Below are 14,157 nucleotides of genomic sequence, written 5' to 3'. Positions count from 1 at the left end.
ACCTTTTACTATATCTTTACTTGTTACCACCTTTGCATTGCAAATCTGCTTCTGCCAACTCTTCATAACAAATTTAATGAGTGCCTGAACTTGCTGCTTCACCGATCACATAAATAATATACTAGGTACCTGCACCTGTAATAATACCATTTACATCAAAACCATAATCGGGAGCATTAGTCCTAACAGTGACTTCATGAAAATCTCTTATAATATCATTCACACGATCAGTATTTTCATCCATTAGATTACACTATTCACTTCCACCTCTCTGTAATGAACAGTAGCCCAATAACACTAGCAATTTTCTTGGCACAAGGTTCATTATTCATAGCATCAGCAAGTACGTGAAACTGATGCTTCACCCCAAGGTACATCAGCTTCAATGACACTTGAAATAGCACATTTACAATCAGCAACTTCATCAAGACAATCAACATTGACACACAAAATATACACCATCTTGACCTCTCTATCTGTGAGGGTATGCTGAAAAGTAAAGCCTCTGAATTTTTTATGTGAAAACTCTTAAAGCTTTTGAAATAAAACAAATGTTAATAACATTCTACATCTTCTTTTTTCATGTCTGCATACTTATTTTAAAACATAGTCACCCTGACGACGAACACAAATCACCCAGTGAGAGACCAGTTCTGTTGATACTACCATTGGAAGCTGTTTGACTTTGTTGACAGAGCCACAACCTCTCGTCTGCTTGCACTGCCTCATCACTATCGAAGTGAATACCTCAAAAGTGTTTTTTAAGTTTTGGAAACAGATGAAAATTGGCTGGGGAAAAGTCAGGACTGTATGGAGGATGATCGATGACAGAGAACCCAAGGTATCTGACTGTTGCAGATGTCACAGCACTCATGTATCACCTGGCATTGTCGTGCTGAAGAAGAGGGTGGTCAGTGTGTGTACAAACTCTCCAAATTTGTGCTTTCAGTTTCCTGGGGATCTCATAGTACCTTGCAGAGTTTATGGTGGTGCTTTTAGATATGAATTCCAAATGTACCTCTCCACGTAAATCCTTGAACACTGTGAACATGACTTTGCCTGCTGATTGCATGGTCTTGAACTCTTTTGGTGTTGGCGATCCTTTTTGGCAGAACACCATTGATGCTGTCTTGTTTTCAGGGTCAGAATTATTAACCCAGTTTTATCACCTGTCACAGTGCTGATAAGGAATCCATCACTGTTGCATTGAAAATGTGAAAGAAATTGTTCACAGATGTCCAGTCTCCACTGTTCCACATCAGGAGTGAACACTTGAGATACCCATCGTGCACACAGTTTTCTGTAGTGTAGCTCTTGAATGCCAGCCTGTACACACTCTTTGTAATATGCCGCACTTACCTGAGAGGTGTGTGTGTGTGTTTGGGAGGGGAGGGGGGGGGGGTGTATCGGATGTTTTTCGCTGATGAATTCATCAACTCAGTTCCAATGAATTTCAACAGTTGCCATATGCTATTTCCACTCTGAACTCTGACACGCATGTTGAGGTTAGCCCACTGGTTGCTTTATTACAAGCATGAACAACCCAAAGTCACACATTACCGATATCTATACAGTCATCACCATACATAGCTTTCATTCTTCCATGGATTTCAATTGGACGCACATTTCCTATGGTTAGAAACTTGATTACAGCACTCCATTTCTTGCGCACACCACCATGTTACACACTACAATTCAGAATCGTCTAGCAGCAGAGGGTTACAGCTTAGGTCAGTGAAGTGGGAAAGTTGGCTGAGTAATATACGCAACATGTAAAACCTTAACCAATATTGAGAACAGAATAAAAAAACGCGGCGCCAATACTTTTCAACGTGCAATCGTGCATGGGTTCTTTAATCAGCATGTCTCTCCTGGTCTTTTCCCAGGCTCAGTGATAAAATCCTACCTTAGACCTCAGCTAGGGGGGTACCTACTAGTTTCCTTCATTTTGAGGTCAATCTGATCTGTCAGTTGATCTGTTGATGTGATCGTAATGTGACTGCTGTAATCTCTTCTATTATTAGGTCCTCAATTTTTTATCATGCGATCATTCATGAAACCTGTGTTGAAATTTCTGTCCCATTTTGTCTATCATGATTTCTGTCAATGTGGACATATTGCCTGCTATTTCTAAATGGGGAGGTGCTGTCCATCTTCCCTACATAATCAGTTGAATAAATCTACATTAACTCCTGGAGTATCTAAGAAATCCTGGGTGATTTTCTCTTCAAAGTAGAAGTAACAATTAATAGCACTATTAGCTTGTCCAAATCATCCAACTTTTCAATTTTCCTCATAAAAACATCTCATTTTCTTTTCATATCTGTATCTTCGCCCATTTAGAAAATCATTTATAATTATAGATTGTTTTATGTCTTCCCTATATTTATTCAGAAATCCTCTCTCAGAATCTTTGTATGTAAGAAAATTGTCCCTATTATGAATTTGCCTGTGACAGGGTTTCTCCTTCCATGCCCCTTTTGTATACTTAATCTTTTGCATGTCACACATGCCATTCACAAGTCTGTCTATAAAATATGCAATAAAATCAACAGGGTGATGTTTGCCATCATTATTATTGAACCAAGTTATTGGCAGCATATTTACAATGTTGCCAACATTTCACTGTTCCCTTTTTGCAATCTTTGACTCAGCATTTCTAATCTTTTTTTACATTACAGTATTGACAACCTGTAATTTATTCACAGTGATTCCTACCCCATTAACAGTTTCTGATATCGCCGTGTGACTCCTTTCTAATTCTGTTTTCAGTCTTTGTTTCATTTAGAATTTTCAGCTGTGCATTTTTCACCCAGCTTAACAATTTCTTCCCTTATATCTTATTCTATCTAACACATCCCTGTGCACTTTTTCTCTATTTCTGATTTTCGCTTGGGTTATATTGGCCGGCATTGTTTTCAAATTATTCTCCACATACTAAATACTGTTTCTCATTTTGCTCATGCTATTTTTAACTCTTTGTCCATCTGTTTTGATTAGGTTCATAATTACTCACCTTGCACTTGTGTGCTGTGTTCAGTTCCATTAACACTTCTCTGCAGTTGTCAGGAACATTTATAATTTCCTTTGTTGTATTTGAATCTGTATAATACTTATATTATGATGTTTGACCCCACGTCATTTGCATCATTGCTTGTAGATTATTATGGTTCTCCATTATTGCAGTGAACACAGAAACTTTGTAGCACACTACAATAAATACTGCACACGTGCAAATGTACTCAACTTTCAAAGTCTTTATGTCCACTGCTGCTATATGTAGCATTGGAAGATGCTGCTGCCCTGAATCTCCTGTAGTCTGCATCACAACACACTGCTCAGTGTTAAACATTCACTACGTGGCTAATGCTACAATCTCATCTGCTGAAGTCCAGAAACGCTGTTCTTGCCACAACTTTTGCTGCTAGTGGGCTGTTCTGTGTGCCACTAGCTCTCTCTGAAATCTGGATGTAAAAGGAAAAAAATAATGTTCACTGGCTACAATTCATGGTGTGTAAGAGATTATCTAATGTTTGATGCTAATTATCATGTTACATCCTGCTTCTTTTTTTTTTTTAGAGCATGCAGCCCCTTGGGCAAAAAGAAAATCACTGTTAAAACAAATACTTCACTTTATTGTAATCATGACTACACTCCTGTACTGCTCCTAGTTGAAAGAGCATGAGTAACATATGATAAATATACAATTTTAGTATATTCTGGCTTTCTAAGATTAATCATAAATTCTGCAGTTAACAATCCTTAGTGCAGCACAGTTATTCCATTCTACTCCTGGTGGAAAATTCTCCGTAATATGTGACGCTTGGATACATTAATGTTCAGAACTTCGGATGGAGACAAGTGACGTGTGTATAATATCTTTGAGGTATTCAGAGATTCTCACAATGCTGTCGTAATATGTATGTTATTGTAATCTCATAACTTTAAATCTCCGTGAGATAAGTGGAAGTCATTTTGGCTGTATTTGTTTCTCACTTGTCTTATTTTCATTACATACCTCTTACTTGCTAGTATCCTTAGTCAATATTATGAAAAGGATAGAGGGCTGATCACTATATAGAGGAGACATTAAGTCACAGACAGGCACAATGGGAAGACTGCTATACATTTAAGCCTGACCACTGTCTTTGGCCACTGAGGCCGGACTCCAGTCTCTGGCTGCAGCAGCCAGAAACATCAGTCTTGTATGTGTGCATTCTCCTTGTGTGAATGTGTGTGTATTTTCTAGTTCAGAAGAAGGCCTTTTGGATAAAAGCTTAAGTGTATGTCTTTTCATTGTGCCTGTGTGCGACATCATCTCCTCACTATGGTGAATATTGATCTGTCCTTTTCATAACACTTGTTATTCTACCCTGGACTTCCCATTGTTTGCTGATATCTTTGTGGTAGACATGTGGTCTTATCTCTTGTTCTTTTTTTGTACCACCACTGAGAATGTCATTCTCCTCCTCCTCCTCCTCCTCCTGGGTGATATAGCTCTCCATACTAGTCTATATCAAACAAACCTCTTCATCTCTGCATAACTATTAGAACATGTATTCATTTGAACCTGATTACTGTGGTAAAGCTTTGGTCTTTCTCTACAACCCCATCCCCAACAGATACCAAATTGAGTATTGCTTGATGCCTCAGGATGTGTCCTATCCTATCGGAAGATCCCTTCTTTTTGTCTTTTAGTCAGTTTGTGCCATAGGTTTCTTTTCTCCCCAATTCATTTCTTTAACTTCTCAGTTATTTGATGTACCCATCTAATTTTCAGCATTCATTTGTAGCACCACATTTCAAAAGCTTCAATTCTCTACTTGTCTGAATTGCCTGTCCTCCACATTTAACTTCTGTTCAGGGCTACACACTAGACAGGTACCTTCAGAAAACATGTAGTTTTAATTTATGTTAGATGTTAACAAATTCCTCCTTTTCAGAAATGCTTTTCTTGCTATTGCTAGTCTACATTTTATATCCACTCTACTTTGGTTGTTCTCAGTTTTTTACTGCACAAATAGCAAAACTCATCTAATTACTTTAGTCTCTTAGATACTAACCCAATTCTCTCAGCATCACTTGATTTGATTTGACTATACTGTGTTACTTTTGTTGATACTCGTCTTAAACCACCTATCAAGATACTGCTCTTTAAAGTCCTTTTCCATCTGTGACACAATTACAATGTCATTAGCTAGCTTCAAACTTTTTGCTACTTTCCACTGAACTATAATTCCCTTTCCAATTTTCTGCTTGATGTTGTAAATTGCGTGCTCCGAAGTACAGATTAAATAACACTGGGAAGAGACTGCAATGCTGTCGTCACCCCATGGTCAACCACTGCTTCCCTTTCGTGCCCGTCAACTCTTTGTAACTGCAATTTGGTGTTTGTACAATTGTAGATAATGTTCTGCTCCCAGTATTTTCTCCTTGCTATCTTCAGAATTTTAGTCATCATTATCAGAAATGTTCTCCAAGCCTAAAAATGCCGTAAACATAGAATTGCCTTTCTTTAACCCATCTTCTAAGACCAGGCATGGATTCAATATGGACTCATGTGTGCCTACATTTCTCTGGAACCCAAACTGATCTTCTCCTTGGTCAAATTCTACAAGCCCCCCCATCCCCCTCCCTCGGCCGTTCTTCTGTAAATAATTCATGTCAGTATTTTGCAACCATGACTTATTAAACACTCTGAGTTATCTGGGCAGAGCTCATGAGCCACCCTCACAGCTTTAATTCTGCCATCCCCCCTCTCTTACTTGCTGAACTTTGCAGACACTCTCCTTTCCATCTCGATTGGGTATCATGCTGGGAAGGAAGGAATGCTTGCTCATATATAATTCTCACCAGACATATTCCCCATGTTTTTGGACCACTTGGAGAAGCAGTTGGCATTGTGAAGTTTTGATATAATGAAGAAGTATTCCATGTGGTGCACTAGTGGTTGTGAGGACTGCACTGCCCCACCTTACCCAGAATTCAGGCACTGTGCAAGTGGTGTTCAGTGAATTGAAAATGTAGAAGATTTTGCCAGAAAGTGAGAAATATGTCTAATAACAAATTCAGGTGTTGTAAACATGTTGAGGAAGTAGGACACTTCGTTTCTGTGCTGTTTCATTAGTCTTTAACTCATGTATATCTACATACTAAATTATGCATCATGTAACGCAAATGGTATTACAGATACTCCGGGTGCTGAATACAACTTCGCAGAGAAGGCTAAACAACTGCAGAATTTTTCAAGCCGTGCATCAAAAACTGCTCGAATGGTTGCAGCTGGTGGCAGTGGTGGCAATAAGAAGTTAGCTGAGGCACTGCTTAGTTCGGCTTCACAGGTATGATTTGGTAAATCTGAATAATTATTTTTCAGATTGATATAGAGAGCATTTTCATTTTATATGTAGACAGGAGCGGTTGACCCTTACTGGAACTCACTGAAGCCATGCAGAAAAATGCAAACCAAATTATATTCACAGTATATTAAAATGGAGTCTTTACTGCTTAGTATTTTGTTCCAACTGAATTGCTTCTATGTCCTCCCTCAATCCAACCTGATAGGGATCCCAAACGCTCGAGCAGTACTCAAGAATATGTCGTATTAGTGTTTTATAAGCGGTCTCCTTTATAGATGAACCACATCTTCTCAAAATTCTACCAATAAACCGAAGACGACTATCTGCCTTCCCCACAACTGCCATTACATGCTTGTCCCACTTCATATCGCTCTGCAATGTTACGCCCAAATATTTAATTGATGTGACTGTGTCAAGTGCTACACTACTAACGGAGTATTCAAACATTACAGGATTCTTTTTCCTATTCATCTGCATTAATTTATATTTATCTATATTTAGAGTTAGCTGCCATTCTTCACACCAATCACAAATCCTGTCCGAGTCATCTTGTATCCTCCTACAGTCACTCAACGACGACACCTTCCCGTACACCACAGCATCATCAGCAAACAGCCACACATTGCTATCCACCCTATCCAAAAGACCATTTACGTAGATAGAAAACAACAGCGGACCTACCACATTTCCCTGGGGCACTCCAGATGATATTCTCACCTCCGATGAACACTCACCATTGAGGACAACGTACTGGGTTCTATTACTTAAGAAGTCTTCGAGCCACTCACATATTTGGGTACCAATCCCATATGCTCGTACCTTAGTTAGGAGTCTGCAGTGGGGCACCAAGTCAAACGCTTTCCGGAAGTCAAGGAATATGGCATCCGTCTGATACCCTTCGTCCATGGTTCACAAGATGATATGTGAAAAATGGGCGAGATGCGTTTTGCAGGAGTGATGCTTTCTAAAGCCGTGCTAATGCATGGACAGCAACTTCTCTGTCTCAAGGAAATTCAGTATATTCGAACTGAGAATATGTTCGAGAATCCTGCAACAAACCGATGTTAAGGATATTGGTCTGTAATTTTGAGGATCCGTCCTTCTACCCTTCTTATATACAGGCATCACCTGTGCTTTTTTCCAGTCGCTCGGGACTTTACGTTGGGCAAGAGATTCGCAGTAAATGCAAGCTAAGTAAAGAGCCAATGCAGTAGAGTACTCTCTGTAAAACTGAATTGGAATCCCGTCAGGACCTGGTGATTTATTTATTTTCAACCCATTCAGCTGCTTCACAACCACAGGGATGTCTATCACTATGTGCTCCATACGGGGATCTGTATGAGACTCAAACGCCAGTATGTTTGTACGATCCTCCTGCGTGAAAGTTTTCTCAAATGCTAAATTTAAAATTTCAGCTTTCGTTTTGCTGTCTTGCATTGCCAGGCCAGACTGATCAGTGAGTGACTGGATGGAAGCCTTCGACCTGCTTACCAATTTTACGTAAGACCAGAATTTCCTTGGGTTTTCAGCAAGATATTTTGCTAAGGTATGACAGTGGTAGTGGTTGAATGCTTTGCGCATCGCTCTTTTTACAGCAGCATGAATCTCTACTAACGTTTGCCTGTCCTCATTCTCCCGACCTTTCTTGTACTGCGAGTGCAACTGTCTTTGCTTCCTGAGAATTCTCCGAATTGCGCTGTTAAACCACAGTGGGTCTTTTCCATCTGTAACCCACTTTTTCGGCACATACTTGTCCAATGCGTGATTTACAATGTGTTTAAAATTTGCCCATAATTCTTCCACGTCCATCGTACCAGAAGTAAATGAAGTCGATTCATTTACTAAGTGGGATGCTAACAACTGCTTATCTGCTCTTTCTAGTAAGAATACTCTCCTAGCCTTCTTGACCAACTTTTTAACTTTTGTAACCATAGTCATAATGACAACATCATGATCACTAATCATTGTCTCAACACTTACACCGTCAATGAGGTCTGGTCTGTTCGTGGCTGCCAGATCTAAAATATTTCCATTACATGTTGGCTGTCGATTTAGCTGCTCAAGACAGTGTTTGGATAATGTGTTCAAAAGTAATTCACACAACGGCTTGTCTGTACCACCTGTAATGAATCCATAGACATCCCAGTCTATACTAGGTAGGTTGAAGTTGCCTCCAATTAATATAGCATGATCCGGGTACTTCTGCTATAATACAAAACGTGCAGCCCTTCTTTGAACTTTTTCTGGGGTGAGGATCCCACACCTCGCAGCAGTATTCTAAAAGAGTATGGACAAGTGTAGTGTAGGCAGTCTCCTTAGTAGATCTGTTACATTTTCTGAGTGTCATACCAATAAAACGCAGTCTTTGGTTAGCCTTCCCCATAACATTTTCAATGCACTCTTTCCAAATTAAGTTGTCCGTAATTGTAATTCCTAGGTATTTAGTTGAATTTATGGCCTTTAGATTTGACTGATTCATTGTGTAACCGATGTTTAACAAATTCATTTTAGCACTCATGTGGATGATCTCACACTTTTTGTTATTTAGGGTCAACTGCCAATTTTCACACCATTCAGATATCTTTTCTAAATTGTTGTGATCTTATGATGCCTTTATTAGTCGATAAATGACACCATCATCTGCAAACAACCTAAGATGGCTCCTCAGATTGTCTCTTATGTAGATGAGGAACAGCAAAGGGCCTATACCACTACCCTGGGGAACGCCAGAAATCCCTTCTGTTTTACTCGATGACTTTCCATCAGTTACTACGAACTGTGATCTCTCTTATGGGAAATCACAAATCCAGTGACATAACTGAGATGATATTCCATAAGCACGCAATTTCACTACAAGCTGTTTGTGTGGTACAGTCTCAAAAGCCTCCTGGAAACCCAGAAACACGGACTCAAACTAAAATCCCTTGTCAATAGCACTCAACACTTCATGTGAATAAAGAGCTAGTTGTATTTCACAAGAACGATGTTTTCTAAACCCGAGTTTACTGTGTGTCAATAGACCGTTTTCCTCGTGGTAATTCTACATCTACATCCACATCCATACTCCGCAAGCCACCTGATGGTGTGTGGCGGAGGGTACTTTGAGTACCTCTATCGGTTCTCCCTTCTATTCCAGTCTCGTATTGTTCGTGGAAAGAAGGATTGTCGGTATGCTTCTGTGTGGGCTCTAATCTCTCTGATTTTATCCTCATGGTCTTTTCGCGAGATATACGTAGGAGGGAGCAATATACTGCTTGACTCTTCGGTGAAGGTATGTTCTCGAAACTTCAACAAAAGCCCGTACCGAGCTACTGAGCATCTCTCCTGCAGAGTCTTCCACTGGAGTTTATCTATCATCTCCGTAACGCTTTCGTGATTGCTAAATGATCCTGTAATGAAGCGCGCTGCTCTCCGTTGGATCTTCTCTATCTCTTCTATCAACCCTATCTGGTACAGATCCCACACTGCTGAGCAGTATTCAAGCAGTGGGCGAACAAGCATACTGTAACCTACTTCCTTTGTTTTCGGATTGCATTTCCTTAGGATTCTTCCAATGAATCTCAGTCTGGCATCTGCTTTACCGACGATTATCTTTATATGATCATTCCATTTTAAATCACTCCTAATGCGCACTCCCAGATAATTTATGGAATTAACTGCTTCCAGTTGCTGACCTGCTATTTTGTAGCTAAATGATAAGGGATCTATCTTTCTACGTATTTGCAGCACATTACACTTGTCTACATTGAGATTCAATTGCCATTCCCTGCACCACGCGTCAATTCGCTGCTGATCCTCCTGCATTTCAGTACAATTTTCCATTGTTACAACCTCTCGATATACCACAGCATCATCCGCAAAAAGCCTCAGTGAACTTCCGATGTCATCCACAAGGTCATTTATGTATATTGTGAATAGCAATGGTCCTACGACACTCCCCTGCGGCACACCTGAAATCACTCTTACTTTGGAAGACTTCTCTCCATTGAGAATGACATGCTGCGTACTGTTATCTAGGAACTCTTGAATCCAATCACACAATTGGTCTGATAGTCCATATGCTCTTACTTTGTTCATTAAATGACTGTGGGGAACTGTATTGAACGCCTTGCGGAAGTCAAGAAACGTGGCATCTACCTGTGAACCCGTGTCTATGGCCCTCTGAGTCTCGTGGACGAATAGCGCGAGCTGGGTTTCACACGACCGTCTTTTTCAAAACCCATGCTGATTCCTACAGAGTAGATTTCTAGTCTCCAGAAAAGTCATTATACTCGAACATAATATGTGTTCCAAAATTCTACAACTGATCGACGTTAGAGATATAGGTCTATAGTTCTGCACATCTGTTCAACGTCCCTTCTTGAAAACGGGGATGACCTGTGCCCTTTTCCAATCCTTTGGAACGCTACGCTCTTCTAGAGACCTACGGTACACCGCTGCAAGAAGGGGGGCAAGTTCCTTCGCGTACTCTGTGTAAAATCGAACTGGTATCCCATCAGGTCCAGCGGCCTTTCCTCTTTTGAGCGATTTTAATTGTTTCTCTATCTCTCTGTCGTCTATTTCGATATCTACCATTTTGTCATCTGTGCTACAATCTAGAGAAGGAACTACAGTGCAGTCTTCCTCGGTGAAACAGCTTTGGAAAAAGACATTTAGTATTTCGGCCTTTAGTCTGTCATCCTCTGTTTCAGTACCATTTTTGTCACAGAGTGTCTGGACATTTTGTTTTGATCCACCTGCCGCTTTGACATAAGACCAAAATTTCTTAGGATTTTCTGCCAAGTCAGTACGTAGAACTTTACTTTCGAATTCATTGAACGCCTCTCGCATAGCCCTCCTCACACTACATTTCGCTTCGCGTAATTTTTGTTTGTCTGCAAGGCTTTGGCTATGTGTGTGTTTGCTGTGAAGTTCCCTTTGCTTCCGCAGCAGTTTTCTAACTTTGTTGTTGTACCACAGTGGCTCTTTTCCATCTCTTACAATCTTGCTTGGCACATACTCATCTAATGCATATTGTACGATGGTTTTGAACTTTGTCCACTGATCCTCAACACTATCTGTACTTGAGACAAAACTTTTGTGTTGAGCCATCAGGTACTCTGAAATCTGCTTTTTGTCACTTTTGCTAAACAGAAAAATCTTCCTACCTTTCTTAATATCCCTATTTACGGCTGAAATCATCGATGCAGTAACCGCTCTATGATCGCTGATTCCCTGTTCTGCGTTAACTGTTTCAAATAGTTCGGGTCTGTTTGTCACCAGGAGGTCTAATATATTATCGCCACGAGTCGGTTCTCTGTTTAACTGCTCAAGAACATAATATATGTTCCAAAAGCCTGCTGCATATCGATGTTAACGATATGGGCCTGTAATTAAGTGGATTACTCCTACTACCTTTCTTGAATGTTGGTGTGACCTATGCAACTTTCCAGTCTTTGGGTACGGATCTTTCATCGAGCGAACGGTTGTATATGATTGTTAAGTATGGAGCTAACGCATCAGCATATTCTGAAAGGAACATAATTGGTATACAGTCTGGACTAGAAGGCTTGCTTTTGTTAAGTGATTTAAGTTGCTTCACTAATCCGAGGATATTTACTTCTACGTTACTCATGTTGGCAACTGTTCTTGATTTGAATTCTGGAATATTAACTTCATCATTTTTGTGAAGGCATTTTGAAAGGCTGTGTTTAGTAACTCTGCTTTGGGAGCACTGTGTTCGATAGTATCTCCATTGCTATCGAACAGAGAAAGCATTGATTGTTTCTTGCAGCTAACATACTTCACATACGACCAGAATCTCTTTGGATTTTCTGCCAGGATTCGAGATAAAGTTTCATTGTGGAAACTGTTATAAGTATCTTGCATTGAAGTCTGCACTAAATTTCGAGTTTCTGTACAAGATCACCCATCTTGGGGATTTTGCGTCTGCTAAATTTGGCGTGTTTGTTTCGTTGTTTCTGCAACAGTGTTCTGACCCGTTTTGTGTGCCAAGGAGGATCAGCTCCGTCATTTGTTAATTTATTTGGTATAAGTCTGTCAATTGGTGCCGATATTATTTCTTTGAATTCAAGACACATCTGGTCTATAGTTATATTTTTAATTTGGAAGGAGTGGAGATTGTCTCTCAGGAACGCGTCAAGTGAATTTTTATCTGCTGTTTTTTTTTTTTTGTTTTTTTGAATAGGTACATTTTTCTTTTATTTTTGGAGGATTTGGGGGTTACAAAAGCAAAAAAATGCATGAATGCAATGATGTATCAGTGTGCACAATGGGCTGATGCCACACACATTGTGGGCGGTTGAATGGTCTGTGTTAAAGATAGGCTGGTTATGCAACATGGGATTCGACCACAGGACGTAGCATATTAGAACAGAGAAATGCATATGTTTGTCTGCTAGCTTAAGTTGACTTTAATGAAGCAATTTTTGGTGTTGATGAGATGAGGGTGTTTTGAATTACCATTGCGTCAAATACTGGAAGAGATCAGGCCTGAATTAGGTCTAAGTGGACAAGGACATTTTGAGATTTGGATCGGGCAGGGGGGCATGCACGGATAGTCAAATGGTAAAGGCGACCGCTCAGGAATCGGAAGTTTGAGTCCCAGTCCAGCATAAATTTGTTTATGTCGCAGTTGGTTAATAGATCTATACACATTGCAGCTGACATAATGAAATGTACATTCAACAAATAATTTCTGAATAATAATTCATACAGCTGCTGATTGTCAAATGAGTGGCACTCCCTCAGGGTTTGACCAAAGTTCCTTTTACTTCTGAAGACTTCTCTCCATTCAGAATGACATGCAGTGTTCTGTTTGCTAGAAACTCTTCAGTCTAGTCACACAATTGGTCTGATATTTTGTACACTCAAATTTTTTTTTTCAATAGACGGCAGTGTGGATATGGACACGTATAGAAGGCTTACAGAAGTCAAGGAACACGGCATCCACCTGGGCGCCAGTATCTGCTGCTTTCGGAGTTTCACAGGATTGTTTTTGTCGTTTCCCATGTTGATTCCTGCAGGGGAGATTTTCAGTCTCCAGAAATGTCATATTACACAAGTGCAAAACATGTTCCAAAATTCTACAACAGGCCAACATAATAAATATGAGTCTACACTGAGGTGACAAAAGTCTGAGATGCCTCCTAATATTGTATGGGACCTCCTTTTGCTCAGTGTAGTGCAACAACTCAGTATGGCATGGACTCAAAAAGTCATTGGAAGCCTTCTGCAGAAATATTGAGCCATGCTGTCTCTATGGACGTCAATACATGAAAAAGTATTGCTGATGTAGGATTTTGTACACGAACTGACCTCTTGATTATGTACCATAAATGTTTGATGGGATTCATGTTGGATAATCTGGGTGGCCGAATCATTCACTTGAATTGACCAGAATGCTCTTCAAACCAGTCACGAACAATTGTGGCCTGGTGACATGACACATTGTCATCCATAAAAATTCCATTGTAGTTTGAGAACATGAAATTTATGAATAGCTGCAAATGGTCTCCAAGTAGCTGAATATATAACCATTTCCAGTCAATGTTTGGATCAGTTCGAACAGAGGATCCAGTCCACTCCATGTAAATACAGCCCACACCATTACGGATCCACCACCAGTTTGCTCAGTACCTTATTGACTATCTGGGTCCATGGCTTCATGGGGTCTGCTTCCGACCATCAGCTCTTACCAACTGAAATGGGGACTCATCTGACTGGGCCACTGTTCTCCAGTCGTCTAGTGTCCAACTGATGTAGTCACAAGCCCAGGAGAGGTGCTGCAGGCAATTTC

General features: G+C 40.1%; 1 protein-coding gene across 2 annotated transcripts in view; it reads left to right on the top strand.

Annotated features, from left to right (window-relative positions):
* The window catches only part of LOC124555714 (vinculin), a 298,529-nt gene that overhangs the window by 141,919 nt on the left and 142,453 nt on the right, over positions 1-14,157 (top strand). For both annotated transcript variants that reach the window (XM_047129722.1, XM_047129721.1), the window contains exon 11: positions 6,190-6,341. In XM_047129722.1, coding sequence (XP_046985678.1) covers positions 6,190-6,341 — 152 coding nt within the window. The remainder of the gene's footprint in view (positions 1-6,189; positions 6,342-14,157) is intronic.

Source organism: Schistocerca americana, chromosome X (genome assembly GCF_021461395.2).
Source record: "Schistocerca americana isolate TAMUIC-IGC-003095 chromosome X, iqSchAmer2.1, whole genome shotgun sequence".
NCBI classification, from domain to species: Eukaryota; Metazoa; Arthropoda; class Insecta; order Orthoptera; family Acrididae; genus Schistocerca; species Schistocerca americana.
This window is presented reverse-complemented; position numbering and strand designations above follow the sequence as displayed.